The sequence below is a fragment of the Monodon monoceros genome, unplaced genomic scaffold (assembly GCF_005190385.1).
Source record: "Monodon monoceros isolate NGI ecotype Baffin Bay Population unplaced genomic scaffold, NGI_Narwhal_1 Super_Scaffold_16, whole genome shotgun sequence".
Lineage (NCBI taxonomy): Eukaryota > Metazoa > Chordata > Mammalia > Artiodactyla > Monodontidae > Monodon > Monodon monoceros.
In genome coordinates, this window is record NW_021703772.1 from 55,426,084 (window position 1) to 55,445,607 (window position 19,524).

The 19,524-nt window shown below is 40.7% G+C and overlaps 2 protein-coding genes across 3 annotated transcripts in view; one reads left to right on the plus strand and one right to left on the minus strand.

Moving 5' to 3' along the window:
* AGPS (alkylglycerone phosphate synthase) overlaps positions 1-19,524 on the minus strand; it is a 280,454-nt gene that overhangs the window by 73,119 nt on the left and 187,811 nt on the right. The gene's annotated exons all lie outside the window — the stretch shown is intronic.
* On the plus strand, positions 194-3,333 carry TTC30A (tetratricopeptide repeat domain 30A). Its single transcript, XM_029225508.1, has one exon. The coding sequence runs from the start codon at positions 602-604 to the stop codon at positions 2,597-2,599; it is 1,998 nt and encodes a 665-aa protein (XP_029081341.1). The 5' UTR covers positions 194-601; the 3' UTR covers positions 2,600-3,333.

Below are 19,524 nucleotides of genomic sequence, written 5' to 3' on the forward strand. Positions count from 1 at the left end.
GTGCCCTCAAGGCAGCTTAAAAAGAGAGGCTACTCTAATTCCAGGAGAATGCCAAAGAGATATTCCACCTTTTCCTTCCCATTAAAATACAAAAACAAACCGCGAAACGACGCCATTAGTATGTACTGCAAAGTGTATAAGGCTAAAAAAGCAAGGGATTTCAGACCGCAAATCTTTCTTCCCCGCGCCGGAGACAGGTGACACAGCAGGCAGCCAGCAACTCTCAATCAACCTCAACACTAAAGAAAGGCAAGTGAAACCTCATCTCCCGGCAACCGAGGGTCCGTCCCGCAGAGACTACGCCTCCCAGAGTGCAGCGCGGCCACGTTCCGACGTCGGCGCCATCGGACCAGTGCATGCCGGGAAGTAGAGTTTCCGTTTTTGAATTGCCACAAGGCCTTTCATCTCTCTTGCTGGACTCACGAGCTTCGCAGCCCAGAGTCTTCGAGGGCCAATACAGTAGTTTAATGATTCACCTCAGTGATTCCTTTATATTCCTTACAGAGTTTTTCCGTTGCAAAGCAATATCCGGACAAACAGCCTTCCGTTTCCGGTTGGCATGTTGCCGTGGTAACTGGGACGCACAGCCGCGGAGAAGGTTATGGCGGGGCTGAGCGGTGCGCCCATCCCCGACGGGGAGTTCACCGCGGTCGTGTACCGGCTCATCCGGGATGCCCGCTACGCCGAGGCCGTGCAGCTGCTGGGCGGAGAGCTCCAGCGGAGCCCGAGGAGCCGCGCCGGCCTGTCGCTGCTGGGCTACTGCTACTACCGCCTGCAGGAGTTCGCGCTGGCCGCCGAGTGCTATGAGCAGCTGGGCCAGCTGCACCCGGAGCTGGAGCAGTACCGCCTGTACCAGGCCCAGGCCCTGTACAAGGCCTGCCTTTACCCAGAGGCCACCCGCGTCGCCTTCCTCCTCCTGGACAACCCCGCCTACCACAATCGGGTCCTCCGTCTCCAAGCCGCGATCAAGTACAGCGAGGGCGATCTGCCCGGGGCCAGGAGCCTGGTGGAGCAGCTACTGAGTGGGGAAGGAGGAGAAGACAGCGGGGGCGAGAACGAGCTCGATGGCCAGGTCAACCTGGGCTGTTTGCTCTACAAGGAGGGACATTATGAAGCCGCGTGTTCCAAGTTCTCTGCTGCCTTGCAGGCTTCGGGCTACCGGCCTGACCTCTCCTACAACCTGGCTTTGGCCTATTACAGCAGCCGGCAGTATGCATCCGCGCTGAAGCATATCGCCGACATTATTGAGCATGGCATCCGCCAGCACCCAGAGCTGGGTGTGGGCATGACCACCGAGGGCATTGATGTTCGAAGTGTTGGCAACACCTTAGTCCTTCACCAGACCGCTCTGGTGGAAGCCTTCAACCTCAAGGCTGCCATAGAATACCAACTGAGAAACTATGAGGTGGCCCAGGAAACCCTCACGGATATGCCTCCGAGGGCAGAAGAAGAGTTAGACCCTGTGACCCTGCACAACCAGGCGCTAATGAACATGGATGCCAGGCCTACAGAAGGGTTTGAGAAGCTACAGTTTTTGCTCCAACAGAATCCCTTTCCCCCAGAGACCTTTGGCAACCTGTTGCTGCTCTACTGTAAATATGAGTATTTTGACCTGGCAGCAGATGTCCTGGCAGAGAATGCCCATTTGACTTACAAGTTCCTCACACCCTATCTCTATGACTTCTTGGATGCCATGATCACTTGCCAGACAGCTCCTGAAGAGGCTTTCATTAAGCTTGATGGGCTAGCAGGGATGCTGACTGAACAGCTCCGGAGACTCACCAAACAAGTGCAGGAAGCAAGACACAACAGAGATGATGAAGCTGTCAAAAAGGCAGTGAATGAATATGATGACACCCTTGAGAAGTATATTCCCGTGCTGATGGCCCAGGCCAAAATCTACTGGAACCTTGAGAATTATCCAATGGTGGAAAAGATCTTCCGGAAATCTGTGGAATTCTGTAATGATCATGATGTGTGGAAGCTGAATGTGGCTCATGTTCTGTTCATGCAGGAAAACAAATACACAGAAGCCATAGGTTTTTATGAGCCCATAGTCAAGAAGCATTATGACAACATCCTGAATGTCAGTGCTATTGTGCTGGCTAACCTGTGTGTTTCATATATTATGACAAGTCAAAACGAAGAAGCCGAGGAGTTGATGAGGAAGATTGAAAAGGAGGAAGAGCAGCTCTCCTATGAGGACCCAGATAAGAAAATCTACCATCTCTGCATTGTGAATTTGGTGATAGGGACGCTCTATTGTGCCAAAGGAAATTATGACTTTGGTATTTCTCGGGTTATCAAAAGCTTGGAACCTTATAATAAAAAACTGGGAACTGATACCTGGTATTACGCCAAAAGATGCTTCCTGTCATTACTAGAAAACATGTCAAAACACATGATTGTGCTTCGTGACAGTGTTATTCAAGAATGTGTCCAGTTTCTAGAACACTGTGAACTTTATGGCAGGAACATACCTGCTGTTATTGAACAACCCCTGGAGGAAGAAAGAATGCATATTGGAAAGAATACAGTCACTTATGAATCCAGACAACTAAAAGCTTTGATTTATGAGATTATAGGTTGGAATATGTAGTAATGTCTAATAATGGCTTTTATCAAAATGGCTCTGTTAACTATACATATTTGCAACTCTTTTATCTGTGTTTGTCCTTTGGCATCTTCACATTTGTTATACGTTGAAATTTGTACACTTTAAAATTATAATTAAAATAATTTTGATGTATCTTTTGAGAAACCTCACAAAAGAATTATAATAAAAAGAACTTGAACCCTAGAAGGATTTATGAAAAATTCAAACATGAATGGGGAAGTGTGTCTAATAGTATTTGTAATGCCTATGTTCTCTCTCCATTGTATCTTTTGTGTTTTGCTATATCCTGAAAAAATCCTGCATGAGAAGATTATATCATCCAGAGACCAGGCACTATCAAATCCAGAACTCAGTTAATGTATAGAACATCTGGACATTAATAATAGGGTTTCACATTATACTTCAACAATTTACCCTTAAGTAACACTAATTAGTAATGCATACATTTTGCATAGATTTTAGTATGTCTTGCCAGAATTTTCCAATACAATTGTAATGCTTTATCTAACAAGAATTCCTTATGTTCTAAATTTTTTTTTTTAATCTGTAGGATTCAGTAGGAAATCTTGTGCCATAGTAAAACTATGGTGCTATGGTGTGGAGACAATAAACAATTAACCAATTTCTATGGTTTTCTTGTGTCCATTTGTGAATAATTTGAATATATAATCTTTGCATAACTGATCTTTAACAGTGATTAATAACAAGTACCCTTAGAACTCGGTTCTTAGTTCTTGTTTCTACTTAAGACACATTAAGACACATTAATACTGGACTTTGTTTGTATGTTGTAGCCTTTTGGAAAAGGAAAAATATTCTATGCTATTCCAATGACCCTATCAAACTCTCCTACTCATACCATAGAATGGTATCAATGGATTCTGAAAACTTATCTGTTAGATTCATAATGCCAGTTTCATAGTCAAAACTCAATAGTGTTTGGGGGTTCTCACTGTGAACCCCACTCATTCTGCATAGACATTTAATTTTCTGTAAGCTACAAGAGATTTACTGTTTGTTTCCCCAACCCCTTACACCTTTGCTCTTCATAAAAGTAACTGCCATGCTCACTTGATCTGGTTTAGAAAAAGTCAAAAGCATTAGGTTGAATCATATGAAATTGCTGATTTTGAAAGTTTTCAGCCTATAAAAATAGTAATTCCCATGGATCAACCTAATAGCTCTTGATGAACAGTAGGGATTCCTGCTATAATAATTTTCTTTTTTTTTCACAGAGGAAACAGCTAGATAGGTGCCCAGAGAAAGCATGCTGAGAATAATTCTTCTGTAGCATGACGTCTTTGGGTACTGAAATTCTATCATAATCTGTGTGAGAATTTGGCTCATAGTGACTTCTACTGCATGGGCTGGAATTTATGTCATCTTTTAGCCTGTTATCCGAGCTGGTACCATTTATCTAGTTGATGGTGATGGTCTCATATTTGGAAGGAAACTCTGAAGGCATTATTAAAGGAATTAATATGCTGTACATTGGAGGAAATTTTCCATTTGCTTAAGAAGTATAGAAAACATACAGTGTCCTCACTCAAGTAAAGGACTCCTTTCCAAACCTAGTGGTTCCTTCTATTACAAATTAACTTCTGGAGCATGTAAAGAAATAAATATTTTACAGTTCTGGTTTTCCTGTTGGCATGTTAACTGGGATGCACACTCAACACACCTGCTGTTACTGAACAACCCCTGGGAGAAGAAAGAATGCATATTGGAAAGAATACAGTCACAATTGAATCCAGACAGTTAAAAGCTTTGATTCATGAGATTATAGGTTGGAATATGTAGTAATGTCTGATAATGGCTTTTATCTAAATAGCTTTGTTACTCCCATTTCACACATTTAAAAAATCTATATTTATCCTTGACAACTTTACAGTTGTTACATTTGAACTCTGTACACTTAAAATTATAATAACAAATATTATTTGATGAACTTTTCCATTTTTTTAAGAAGAGTAGGGAGCATGCAGTATGAGCTAAATCACTTTTGCATTCTCTCTGCCAGTAACAGTCACCAGGTCTTGCCCCCAAGCAACAATTGCTAGAGTGACATCTTTGTATAAGCAAGTAACCGTAAATAGCAGTTTCTATTCTACTTTAGGCTGTAGAAAAGGGTGTGGCATGAGCCAAAGAACTGCTAATGTGGGTATGTTTGCATTCATCTGGTGATCAATATGTAATGGTCCATGGCTGGACCATTTCTCAATCAGCAAATAAATATAGGTTCATTGCGCCATCTCAGGATAGACCGTGCTGTCCAATAAGACCAATTCTCACTTTAATTTTTGCCTCCACTTCATTTTTTAGTCCTTCAACTTTCTGGGTCTCAGCAAAGTTGAGTATGGACCCTGGCCTAAGCTCTCTTAGAAGTACTGAATGAGAATTGGTTTTTTTCAGGTATGAAGTTTGGTCCACGACTTCATTTTTCTTCTATAATTTGGTTGCTTGGTTGGTCTTAAGTTATATAATCAAAATTTCCCTTCATATTCCACTTTTTATTTTCCAGAATTGTTGTGCCTCCTTGTGAATACTAACAAATATCAAGTGTGGACACTTTGTGATGTGTTCAGTATAGGTGAAAATGAGCACCGAACTGATAATGAAAAGACTAAGGTATGAGTTCCAGACTTCCCAAAATTAAGTTTTAGGACTTAAGAAATTCATTTACCCCTTGAGATCCCAATCATTCGAACTACTAGATGCTCTTCACAGTTACTTCTGGCTATAACATCTGATTCTGTATAAGTCATATAGAAGAAAGTTGCCTTCTTTTACAACCTGAATATATAAACAAGTCACTAAGGAACACAATATATATTTGTATTATAAATGAATGTTTTATGGTATTTTGACTTATGACAGTAAACGTTAACCCCTCAGGTAGATGTTTGTTGTTATTGTTGGATGCTATAACATTTTGACTACTACTAAGAAATTTGCATTTTTGTCTTTTTGTTCACTTGGAGATTTGCTTACAGCTCTAGCTATGAATGTACTGTAAGGCAGTCCTCGTTCTCTGCTATGGTTGTGCATAAATCAAGAATTTTATAAATATTTAGAAATTAATTCTCTTAACTTCCCTCTTTTAGTTTATCTACTAATGTCTATTTGTTGGGGATGGGGAGATGTGATTTTAATTCTTCCCCAAGATGATATACCAAAAATGATACATAAATGATATATACTCCAGGAGTTTTATTAATAGGCTATTATAATATGCATTTTTTAAATCAATTATTCTTGAAATAATTAGAGTCTCTCCTACCCCTGAAGGCCTCCAACTGCTGGTTTGCCAGAAATCTGGAAAGAGAGGAACACTGAGGTGAAGATGAAACGGAGCTTTAGCTATATGATTTACTTCACAACCCACCTTGGATCCCCTTCATGTCCAAATCTCAGTAGTTAATCAAAGGTCTGCTCCCATTAACAGAACAGCAGTAATGGATAACAGATGCCAGAGCTACTTCTGTAACTAACTCATTCAATCAAGTCATCAGTCCTCACACCCTTGTTTTATTTAATACAAGGAGGTCATGCAGACTTTCCAAAAGAACAAAGCCACAATGAGCCGGAAGACAATTTCCAGTTTATAAAGCTTTTTTTGGAGCTGTTTCTTTTTTTTCTTTTTTTGCCTTCAAAAGGTCTATTTAGGAGGTAGTAGTGTTTACTGCTGCAGAATGTATCACAAGATAAGAAATGAAAAATCTCTCTCCCTTACCACACCCCGCCTTTCCTTTTTCTTTTTCTCTTTTATTTTCTCCCTTTTGTCAATTACAGGGACACTTTTCTGATAGCTGGCGGTTGAAACCACAAGCTGGTATAAAATATGCATACCAACATTTTAGCGATAAGTGTCAGGTAAGCTAGCACTATGATTATCAAGGTGACTTTAGAAACCATTTAACCATGCATCTTTGCAAATTGAAATCACATTTATCAATAAAAAGTGACTCTCAAATTAGTAAAGCCAGAAGAAAATTTTGAAAGGAATCACCTAAAACACTGGATCTGTATATTTTGTAGAACACAGTGAGCTTTATTTGTATCCTCGCAGTAATTCCTATACATTCTTTTTTTTTTTTTTTTTTTTGTGGTACACGGGCCTCTCACTGTGTCGTGGCCTCTCCGGTGACGGAGCACAGGCTTCGGACGCCCAGCCGCTCTGCGGCATGTGGGATATTCCCGGACCAGGGCACGAACCCGTGTCCCCTGCATCGGCAGGCAGACTCTCAACCACTGCGCCACCAGGGAAGCCCCCTATACTTTCTTTTAAACTCTCTTTGACCTCAATAGAAAAACAGTGACTGAAAAAGATGTACAATATTTTTATTATTTAAAATGTTCCATGACATTGGGAATTAATTATACTCTGAACTCTAGTGTATACTTGCTTTTCTGCATCCATAATCATATTTATATTGAATATTTTTTATATCATGTATAATGTGGTCTTGTTTTAATATTGTCTTGGTAGGAGGCTGTGTGTGGGCAGTTTGAGGAGATTATTTTATACCTGAATCCCCCTATTAATTGAGGTTCTTTTGGCTGTTTAATTGGATTTGGGCCAAGATTGATCCATCACATACTGAAATCTTGTCTACAACAAAATATGTACATAATAGAAAAGGAATTGCCTTCATAGGGAAAAAATATTAGAAAATAGAGTTCTATACATATTTCTATCATGAAAAATAAGCATTTGTTAAAGTAGGCCCAGACAATAACTTGATTGTGAACATTATTAGGTGAACATGTACACTGAGTCCAAGTCCTTGTCCAAAAGTGAAATTTGCACATATTTGTGAAAGTAAGCACATCACTGTCAATGACTGGATACCTCAGTTCAAAAGAGCAAATGGCTAAAATTGCACTGTGCTAACAGGACCCAAGTAAGCTATGTGAGCAAGCATTTATTGCTATTATTATTTTGTTTCCAGTTATTTTATTACAAGAGGCAAATGCATAAGATAAAAGACACATGACTTAAGGTTTCACCAGCACTCACGGCAACTGCTCTAAAAAGTATGTCCACAGAGCGTCCACAGACTCTAGAAAAGCTTGTCAAGACTCACCAGGAAATTACTGGCTGGTTAGTACTTCTGTCTCTGCTGCATATGGTGAGAGGCTATTCTGGGAAGACTCAACCTCTTAGTCCCAGTTATTCCAAATTTGCCAAAGCCATCTCCTATAATTTATGCACTTCATATACGGAAAGGAGAATATATACTTTGGAGACTAGAAGACATTTAGTTCCTCTTTAAGTCAGGAAATAACAGTGTATATATCTCAAGATATGGTCACACCCTAACACTGTAAAGCAAAAGCTTCAGGAATCAAATCATAACAGAAACACATTTTTTTTAACAGAACTAAAACAAAATTTTTTTTAATTTATATGGAAACACAAAAGACCCCGAATAGCCAAAGCAATCCTGAGAAAGAAAAACAGAGCTGGAGGAATCAGACTCCCTGACTTCAGGCTATACTACAAAGCTACAGTAATCAAACAGTATGGTACTGGCACAAACAGAAATATAGATAAATGGAACAGGATAAAAAGCCCAGAAATAAACCCATACACCTATGGTCAATTAATCTATGACAAAGGAGGCAAGACTATAAAATGGAGAAAAGACAGTCTCTTCAATAAGTGGTGCTGGGAAAACTGGACAGCTACATATAAAAAAATGAAACTAGAACATTCTCTAACACCATACATAAAAATAAACTCAAAATGGATCATAGACCTAAATGTAAGGCTGGACACTATAAAACTCTTAGAGTGAAACATAGGCAGAACGCTCTTTTACATAAATCGCAGCAGTATCTTTTTTGATCCACCTCTTACAGTAACGAAAATAAAAACAAAAATAAACAAATGGGACCTAATTAAACTTAAAAGCTTCTGAACAGTAAAGGAAACCATAAACAAAATGAAAAGACAACCTACAGAATGGGAGAAAATATTTGCAAACAAAGTGACCAGCAACGGATTAATCTCTGAACAGCTCATGCAGTTCTATGTCAAAAAAGAAACAACCCAATCCAAAAATGGGCAGAAAATCTAAATAGACATTTCTCCAAAAGAGACACACAGATGGCCAAAAAGCACATGAAAAGATGCTCAACCTTGCTAATTATCAGAGCAATGCAAATCAAAACTACCATGAGGTATCAATTCACACCAATCAGAATGGCCATCATCAAAAAGTCTACAAACAATAAATGCTTGAGAGGGTGTGGAGAAAAGGGAACCCTCCTACACTGTTGGTGGGAATGTAAATTTGTACAACCACTATGGAGAAGAGTATGGAGGTTCCTTAAAAAGCTAAAAATAGAACTATCATATGATCCAGCACTCCCACTCCTGGGCATATATCCGGAGAAAACCATAATCTAAAAAGATACATACATCCCAGTGTTCACTGTAGCATTATTTACAATAGCCAAGACATGGAAGCAACCTAAATGTCCATCAACAGAGGAATGGATAAAGATGATGTGGTACATATATACAATGGAATATTACTCAGCCATAAAAAAGAATGAAATAATGCCATTTGCAGCAACATGGATGGACCTAGAGATTATCATACTAAGTGAAGTAAGTCAGAGAAAGACAAGTATCATATGATATCACTCATATGTGGAATCTAATTTTAAAACGATACCAACAGAACTTATTCACAAAACACAAACAGACCTACAGATATCGAAAACAAACTTATGGTTACCAAAGGGGAAACGTGGTGTGTGTGTGGGGGGGGTGGTTTATAAATCAGGAGCTTGGGATGAACATACACACTACTATATATAAGATAGATAAGCAACAAGGACCTGCTGTATAGCACAGGGAACTCTACTCAATATTCTGTGACAATCTATACGGGAAAATAATCTAAAAAAGAATGAATATATGTTTATGTATAACTGAATCACTTTGCTGTACACCTGACACTAACGCAACATTGTAAATCAACTATACTCCAATTTAAAAAAAAAGAAACACATTGCTAAAAAGAATTCTGTTACGAGGAAATACCTGATACCTACATATGCCAATGAATGCCATTATTTTGTGCGTTTACAAGAAAAAGTAGTTAGTAGAGCATTTTTGTTTCCAGGTCTTTTGTTTTTGTACTGATTCAATACGTATAAACTGTTTCAACAGAATGCCAAAGAATAGTCATGAGCTACACATGATCTGACCAAGATGTTGAGAGTAGTTATTAGCCCCTTTCAGAAACTAGGGAGACTTTCTGACAATGTATATGAGATTTATAATGAAATGATTGGCAAAACTGTAAAATTATTCTGGAAATAATAGTGTGGAATATAAAATGGAAAACCATAAATGCATTCTTCTGCAGTATTTGTAAATATGACTTAAATAGATTCTTTAAGTTACAAGTTGGGTATTATGATAAACATTTGGAATGCATCTGCAACAATGAGCCCGGGGCTTGGACTAGCTCACCTCTTGAATCAGAAACCTGAGGCTCACAGACATTAATACGACTTGCCCCAGAGCAAATAGTGGCCAAGCCAGAATCAGAATCCAGGGCTTCTGGCTCAGCTCCTGTGCTCTTTCCACTGGACCTCATTCACTCCTTAGATTTTTTTTTTTCCAAATTATTCTGACCCTATAAAATGCTAAGCATTTCGTTTTCCAGAGCCACGACTTTTACTACATTCGTTGCTGCTGATTATTTAATATCATAACCATTCTTATAAATGGTTTTGATTAGCTTTGGATGAATCTAATTTGTTCTCCTAAAACGGACCACATTCATCAGGTCTCCCTATAAATATGAATTCCTCCAAACTTGACTCCAATCCCATGTGTGGATTTCTATATTAACATTTTAAAATTTACATTGCAAATACAATAAAATTTAATGGTTATGGTGGTTTATAATCCAATATCCGTTCCCGACCCCTATTCTACCCCCACCTCCAGAAGTTTGGTCTAAATTTATGGTTCTCAAATGCTTAGCTATACATTAGAATCACCTGGAGAGCTTTTAAAACTCTCAATGCCCCAGGCTGCATCCCAGGATCTCTGAGAATGGGACCCAGATATCAGTATTTTTCTCAACTTTCAAAATGCAGCCAAGGTTGAGAACCACTGATCTAAGGCCATTGTTGCAACCCCCCTTTTCGTGATTGATTTACAAATAACCATGTGAACCAATCTTTTCCAAGGCATGGGAAGTCTCTTGAAGGGTTGCTGAGGAAGTTTTCTTCATCTCCTAAAAAAACAAAAAGGATGTAAGAAGGACTCTTTCTTTGTGTATTGTTGATCTGAATCTGCTGCCGCCATCTTACGACCATGACAGAAACCAGTCTAAGGGTGAAAGTGACTTTGAAGATATCAAAGAAAAAGAAAGAACTTGAGTCTCTGATGACATCTTTAAGCCATTGTAATAGCTATCCTAGAGCCTGACCTACTTCTGGGTCTCCTTCAAAATGGAAAAAAAATAAATTATCTTATTGTTTAAACTTATTTGAGCCAGATTTCTCTGTTACTTGTGTCTAAAAGCACCCAGACCACACTCATCATATTTAGGTCATACATTTTGAGTGTTGTCCAGGAGGCGATGAATTTTTATGCAAATCCCTGTTAGTCACCCAGTCTTCCTTGAGATCCAGTGCCACTCCTTAGGTACCAGTGAACAGGACAAAGTTAGTTGACCTTTGTAAAGACATTGCCTGAAACCTTGACTTCATTAGTATTAACTGCTCATCCAGCCTTTTGAAATTGCAGTGGCTACTCGGGAAAGTGGGTGTGCCTTCGTATTCTCGGGTGAATGTTCACTTATGTACAAGTAAATGAGAATTGTTTTGCCCCACCCAAATGAACTGCCTTAAGTCCAAGGCTTGCTCACTGCTTTTTGGCAAAATCATAAGATAAACACGAATGTGTATAGTGACTCATCCAGAAAACATATTCCTCAATTTCAGAATTTCCTCCACATTCATGTAAGACTGTTTCAGTAAAAGTGCAATAATAATAGAAGAATAAAGATGAAAATGGAAACAACAGCAGTATTTATTCATGAACAGTAAACCTATGTGTTAAAGTGAGGCAACCTCATCTTTTCTCCGGTGAGAAATGCTAATCTATGTACTGCACTATTTCAGCTTTGGCCCTTTCCAGTCATAAACCTGGTTATAGGAATAACTTCATGAAAAATAAATACTTTAGTTCTTGATAAGCCCCACCAGCTCTGCATTCCACCCATCAGGCCCAACTTATTCTGAGCTGTTGGCTTAAACCAGTTCTGTACAAGAAAGACGAAAAAAATTCAAATTCAAACCGGATAGTCCCTATCACATCCAGGGATTGGGACAGTTGATTTATTCATACAATCTCTTTAAACATCTACCAGGAGAGGTTCTAAGACAGAATTTATTGCCTCCGCCTGCCATCCTTGGGCCTACAAAAAGCAAAGCAAAATCCTTCTATGAAATCTGAAACTCCAGTCACTGATTTCCTCCTGGCTGATGTCATTTCAAAGGCACGGTATATCCCTGTGATAGCTGCAGCGGAAATCTGCCTCTCTATAGGGTTTCCATCTGTTTGCCATCAGAAAGAACCTCTTTGGGGAGCCACAGTAAATGCAGAGCACCCACTCCTCCCCAGGGGTCCCAGAGTCTTGCATTAGTGTTTTTAAAATCAACTGTTGTTAGGATTGAGGATGCTTAAGCTTTCCCAGAATAGGAAGGTATTGCTGTAACTTTAGTTTTAATTTATGTTTGGCTTATCATGGACTGTTCTGTAAAAATTTTCCATATGATTCTGAAACTACTATGCAAATATTACCAAAATGAAAATCCGATCACTGACATTCTTTCCTTTGGGAGAAGAGTTTTCTACATAACTTCCTGTTCTGCACTTCTTATTATAAAACAGCCTGAATTTGGAGCAGCTCCTTCTGAGCTTAAAAATATAAATATTTTGTGTCAAAAGGCTATTTATTCACTTCTCATTAAGGGTCAACAGAGATGATACAATAGGTTAAAGCAGAGAAAATAGATTATAATGACAAGAGATTTCAAAACTGATCTTTTTCAGATCAGCTTCAATACAGATAATCCACTGTAAATAATGAGAGTTCATACTGGTAGCAAGGTATAACTAACTGCGAATTGAGTGTATTCATCCAGCAATAAATGCATGATGGTCCCCTTTATTCCTGAAAAAACAAAGCTTCAATTAATTCCACAGGAATGTTTAATAAAGGAAAAGATTTCATGAAGATCAAACTTTATCTCATCTCCATTCTCCCCTACAGGTATTAGAGCTTTCACAGTGCCTGAACAAAAACAGACTCTCCAGTATATTCCTCAAGGAATCATTTATTAAATGTGTTTTTATAAATTGGACTTTCTGTGTTTATGTGCCATTTCCTCAGAGAAGGCTAACTATAAGGATGAAATAGAAATAACATCACTTTTCAATATCCCTCAAGCCCCAATTCCTAGAAAAAGACAAGAATACAAAGGTCTTTTTATTCATTCTGTCAAATACCAGTTTGTTTCAATATGGTTTCTTGGAGTTCAATATCAAATGAGGCACAGTCCCCAGTGGGCCGTAGAGAGGGAAAGTTTTCCTCACCTCCCTGGAGAAAAGGAAATGTGAGTACTGAACTAAAAGACTGTGAAAGAATGGAAAGGGGATGAAGGAAGACTTCAAGACAGAGGGTAAGGCAGGAGGGAGAGACCAGGTGAAGAAAGGCAATAAACAACTTGCCTTTAATGGAAAGATGAAATTACGGCTACTATATTTACATGACTTAAACATGAGATATATTTACCTCAGTATTTTCTAAAGCACTATAAATGCACAAGATAATTAAATGAGATGAATTTAGTTGGCACACAAAAGAACATTGTTTAACAGCCATGCACTCATTTTACTGTATGCATGTTCACACACACACACACACACACACACACACGACACATCAAACCTGAAATTTCATGCATTCTATTGCATAGGATGAGGCTAAAATAAAAAATTACTTGATTGAAAAGTATTAAATACCAAGACACTTAGTACTTGGCTGTGGCAAGAAGCATGTGACTTGAATGACTACAATTTAGGAAACTTTGGTTTAGCAAATGGAGAACAGAATTTCGTGTGAGGGTGAGAGAACCCCACTCTCCTCTGAGCAGAAGTGGGATTTTTACCCATTTTAGACTCATTAAGTATTTGTCAAGCGTCTTCTATTTTCAGAAAGCTAACTTCACATTTTAATACAGAGATTTTTGCCACCTACTGTGAACATTTCCTCAGAAGAATCTTACTAACAAATTTATGAGAAAACAGTTTTAAATTTTCTAGATCCACATTTCCTTGTCTGAAAAGCTGATATTTTTAGACTAGCCATTTCTTCACGTTTCCTTGCCATTCTGATCTGTTCTGATCCTATGACTTTTTTTTTCTTTTTTTCCATTTCTCACGAACCTAACAAGTTCTGATTTTTTGGTGGATGATGGATCCTACCAGTAGAGGGGGCCTCACTCGGCTTGAAAAGTATTCTGAAAGGCTGAAGGGATGGTTTACTCCAGTCGAAAGAGGATAGCTCATCCGTTTGTCTGCTTAACACCCTGTCATTTTTCTCTGAGTCACTAATTTTAAAATGAGACCACTAGCCTAGGGATCAGTCTGTCTCAATCCAGTTTGAGATCCAGTCTTCAGATTTCCTAAGGACCTGGTGAGCCAGGGTTCAACACATCTTGCTAAAAGCTAAAATAGTGAATGTTCTAATTGTTACCACACTTTTCATTATGTGTGTTCTGCACTGACTAGGCAGGGGTCCAGCTGTGTTCACTTCAAGTGGGATTCAAAGTTTTAGAGCTAGAAGGATTTTTAAGAGCATCTGTTCCAACTCCCTCGAATCACAAATGAGGGATAGACACTCAAAGAACTTATGCTCCACTGAAAGACACTAGTGTGGAAATAGTACTGCTCAGCTTTTATTTTTAAAAAGTCATTTGCAGCTGTTTAGTCCTGACTGCCCCCTAGGAGCTGTGTGGCAGGTTATTTAACGTCTGGGCCTCAGTTTCCTTTTCTGTAAAATAAAGGCACAGAGCCAGTAATTGCTAAGATCACTTTAGTTCTATTTTATTAGGCTCTCTGCCTCTAAATGATTACTGCTTTTGCTTCTATTTGCAGGCAATTCTAAGGCTTCTTGTTTGCTTTATTGTTCATTCATCTCCTTTAAGTTTATACATGTGTTTTACCTTTATGAGTATAGAAGGGATTAAAATTCAACTACACCAGGACAAAAAGCTATAACTCCATTACGAATGCGACAATCAAAAAATATATAATCCAGGACAGTAAGAGAATGTGGAAAGGTGAAAAGTTGGGGTATTAAGGTTGTAGAATTATGAATGATTCATCTTCTAAAAAATGTTTATAACCGTTGTGTAATGAACATAATTCAAGAGGATGAAAAAGTCAATCTAAAAGGCAAAGTGGAGGTTAATAAGTATCAAACCATGGCCAGGTAGAGATTTTAGGAGGTGGAATGAAAGCAATCAGCAGGCCCACAAGTGCTCACCCCCAAGTCCCCACTTCTGGTGTACTTCAGCCTTGCAATAAAGCTTCCCATTTTTCAGAATATTAAATTTGAGTTCAGGGAAAGCCAGACATCATGTAATCACCGTTTTGAATTACAGTGTATATCTAATAAAAGCCCACAAAACTTGCCAAAAAAAAGTCTTTTAAAGAGCTGTGTGTTTGCTAAGAAGAAGGGAGGTGGGAAAGAAATCATATGTAAGGGAAGCCTTTTCACAGAACAAAGGCAACTCCAGATCAGGCATGGATACCAGCAGATAAATTAAAATAGGGACCCCACACACACACAAAAGAAAGGAAGGAAGAGGGGCAGGGAGTCAGTCTCCACTGCAGAAAAAAGACACCTTTGTTCAGACTGGACCCTGGGGAGGCCCACCCCACCACTACTCCGATATCACTGCTCTGTGGAGAGGACAAAGTGCTTTCTCTGACTGCTATGTAAGATTAATGCAGAAAAGCGTTTTGATGGTGTATCCTACACATCTGGATTAATTCTGCTGGAGACACAGGGCCAAGTTCATGGACGGCTGTACAATCACAGAAGGCTCTACACACAGAAGGGCCCCTGTGCTTGGCTTAATCCTCTGCTGCACTGTTTTGAAATTCTTAATAATTTATGAACAAGGGACTTCATATTTTCATGTTGCACTGGGCATCGAAAATGATGCAGCTGCTTTGGGCTGGGCACTTTTGTTTTTGTTTTTTGGCTGCATTGAGTCTTTGTTGCTGCACACAGGCTTTCTCTAGTTGCAGCGAGCAGGGGCTACTCATCGTTGCGGTGCACGTTCTTCTCATTGCGGTGGCTCCTCTTGTTGCAGAGCATGGGCTCTAGGCACGTGGGCTTCAGTAGTTGTGGCTCACAGGCTCAGTAGTTGTGGCTCATGGGCTCTAGAGTGCAGGCTCAGTAGTTGTGGCGCATGGGTTTAGTTGTTCCACGGCATGTGGGATCTTCCCGGACCAGGGCTCGAACCCGTGTCTCCTGCACTGGCAGGCAGATTCTTAACCACTGTGCCATCAAGGGAGTCCCTGGGCTGGGCATTTTTGAGGCCATTCATATTACTGCATGCATTTCTTACCTGGCCACTCACTGGTTAGTTAGCCTTTTGAACATAGTCATCTGTGGCCTACTGCGAGTCAAGAGCCTGTGTCTTCCTAGAGCTCAGACGGCAGCCTGTGGGCCTCTTCTGTGAAGCTGAGTCCTTTCTCACCTTCTAAACTCCAGGTCAGAGCCCATGTCTGGTCACATACCATCCAGCATGCTTTTTGTCTCTGCCCCAAATGTCCAGAGTCCCATGCTCTTTATACCGTGGCTGCTCTAAGAATGCTCTAACCTCTTAGAACCGACATGAAAAGCAAGTGAGTCCTTCTTAAAGCATTGCCTGGGGTAAAAGTTAGTGTGCACTCCTGCTGTTGGGGGCTCCATCCTGACCCGAATCAGACCTGCATGTGGCAAACAACAAAGGGGCCCCAGTGTTCTACTGCATCTCACTCAAAACTCTCTTGACCCTTAACCCTTGTCTTCTGCTGGTCAGTCTGCTTTAAGGCTGAAAGTGGTTCCTTTGAGAGGCTAAAATATAGCAATTTAACTATAACTCTGGATTATTCCTACAGCCAAAAGCCCAATGGGGCTCCCACCCCATTGTCGCTCACAAAAGGCCCTAAGGAGGGTGGGGATGGCCCGTGGGTAATGCAGCTCCTTCAATATTCCAGTCATCTTCTCCTTCCCACCCCGAGCTCACCCCAGGGCAGAGAAGAAAAGAAACTAAACACTGTTCTGCACAACAATGGGGCTCACTGTCTCAGGGGAAGAGGGAGGAGAGGGAAAAGTGGGAGAGAAGAGAAAGGGGACTTGCAAGTTTGAGAAATACTTCTCAATATCAACTTAGACTGTATCATCTCTGAAAATTAACATGGCCATTGGGAAAGACTGACGGACACAACATAAGGGGTGAAGGAATGGGCATGCTTGTAGCTTACCCTGGTAGAAATCATGAAAAATGAATCTGACCAGCAGACTCCAGGTCTACTACCCATCTCCATGTAACAAGGAGCCCTCATCCCTGGTTGCTTCATGAGGTTTAAACAGCAAGAGGCATCACTAACCATTTTGCTGCAGTCCCAGATGGTTTCTGTAGACCAGATGACTAGGAATGGATGGGAGTGGAGTTTTCCCAAAGGAAATGGGTGTGCACTTGAGGGCTGATGAGCTAGTTGGGACTCAGGTTGGGAGTGGGAATCCACAAGGGGTCTTCTTCCTCTGAGAAGGCCTACATCTTTAAAGTGCATCCCCTTTGAGATTCAGGGCAAATTCCAAATTGGCTAGAGTCTTGACTTTTCCTCTGCTATGTAGTTCTTTCCAAAACCATGGAGCCTTGATGAACTCAAGGACAGAATGTCCATCTCCGGTCCAGGGGAGAGATATTTCCTTACTGAGTGGACCAGGTCTCAGAAGGCTCAAGACAGAAAGTAAAATGAGGCTTTCTCCTTATTAGTCAGTGAGAGTTAGCTATCCTCTGAAAGAGGAAAGGGCTAAGACTGGACACTGGTAACCTTTATCATGGCCTCAGAGGGAAACTGCACTGTTTCTGTTCGCCTTCCGAGGGACGTCTGTGGAAGCAACATTTTGCATCAAATTGTCATCCAATTTCTAAAACACAGATGACCAAGATGGCCTTAACATTTCCCTCAGCTTGCCTAAACTTTGGATAGCTTTCTTCCTGACTCTAGGCCCTGACTTCCCTTTTTCTAGTGCATTTTCTTTATAAAACTTGTGATGATAAGTTCTCTTTCTGACCCTTTGAGATATATGTATGTAGATCTTTTTAAAAGTCTCTTGACAGTTTGACAACCCAGGAATATATTTCTCAAGGACCTGGGAGCCATCTCTTTAAAAGTAATCATTCAAGCAGATAGCACCGCCATCTTTCAGGTCAGTGGGAGAGTAAGAGCCTAACGTCTGCGGGCACCTCACTCCAAGATACAAGACTACCTCTCCTCGTAAAGATATGAGAAGTGACTTTCCCTTGGCCCATGATCTCCCTCTCACCCCCAATGCTTTGCTTCAACAGAGTTGATTTCAGACTGAGTTCTGGCCTCGCTCCCCTACTGCAACATCCTTGAATAGTCTTCCTCGTATGTTTACCTTTGTCTGGTGCAATGTTTGCTTTGACTCCAACCATGTAAATACAGTCAAATAAAATGTATTGTGTTCCTATAAACCCTGATCGCTTTGCAGAGTGAAAAGATCAGGGACCAAATTGTGAGAAGCAAAGTTGCCTCTTGGTTTGTGCATCTCCCTGGGGGATCCTGAGAAGGCACATCTGGGTCAAAGCTGACACAGGAAGGAGTTGATGTCACTACTCTCCGAAACTGGGACACCACCAGGGAACAGGAAAGGGCTGGCTGGAGCTGGGCTGCTGCCGCCTGAGGCACAGCCTTACTGGATTTGACAAAGCCTGATGGAGCACTCACTTTGCACCAGGCACTGCCCTAAGCACTTTACAGATAATAATCACTTAATTCTTACAATAATCCATGAAGCAGATTTTATTAATAGCCTCATCTGTTCGGGTAAGGCACACCTCTGGCACCACAAAAAGCTGAAGTAAACTTGCTCAAGCTCACACCGCTGGGAAGCATAGAGCCCTGGCATTTGGTCCTAGCACCTGTGTTTTAACCACTAAATTCTATCGCCAGATTCTGCAGCTAGAACCAAAGACCACGAAATCCCAAGGCACTGTAGCAGGCCCAGCGAGACATGACCAGGAAACCAGGCACATGTGAGTGAGGTGTCCAAGTGTCTGCCAGAAAGTGAGTCCCGATTTCAAAACTAAAGCAGCCTATGATGGGCCACCACTGCATCTGCCCATGATGTCCTCTATCCCACGGGGCAGGGCTCTGCTGTACCAGTGTTTCACCATCTCCTAAGGTCAGAGGGGATTTCTGGATAAAAGTCTCTGGTAGATCCCTTCTGTAAATCTGCTTTTGCAATGAGCACAAGCAGGGCAGTTTCCGGAGAAAGGCCTGCTTTTCTGCAAAGGGTTGTGCAGAGGCAGCGGTGTCTGAGATGAATTGAACAATATCCAAGTTCTTTCTTCCCTGCAGTTTTGAAGCTCAGAGTGACCTTAGCTGATCTCTGCAGTATATACTGAAAATGGAATGGCGGCTCTGACTGCCATCAAGGGCAAACCAGATTCCACACCCAGTAGAAGTGCAGAGGACCTTTTCTCCTTGCCCCTTGCTCCCTTCCAACCTACTTGCCTCCCTTCCTGCTTCAAAAAGTGCAGGCGAAGACCTTCGG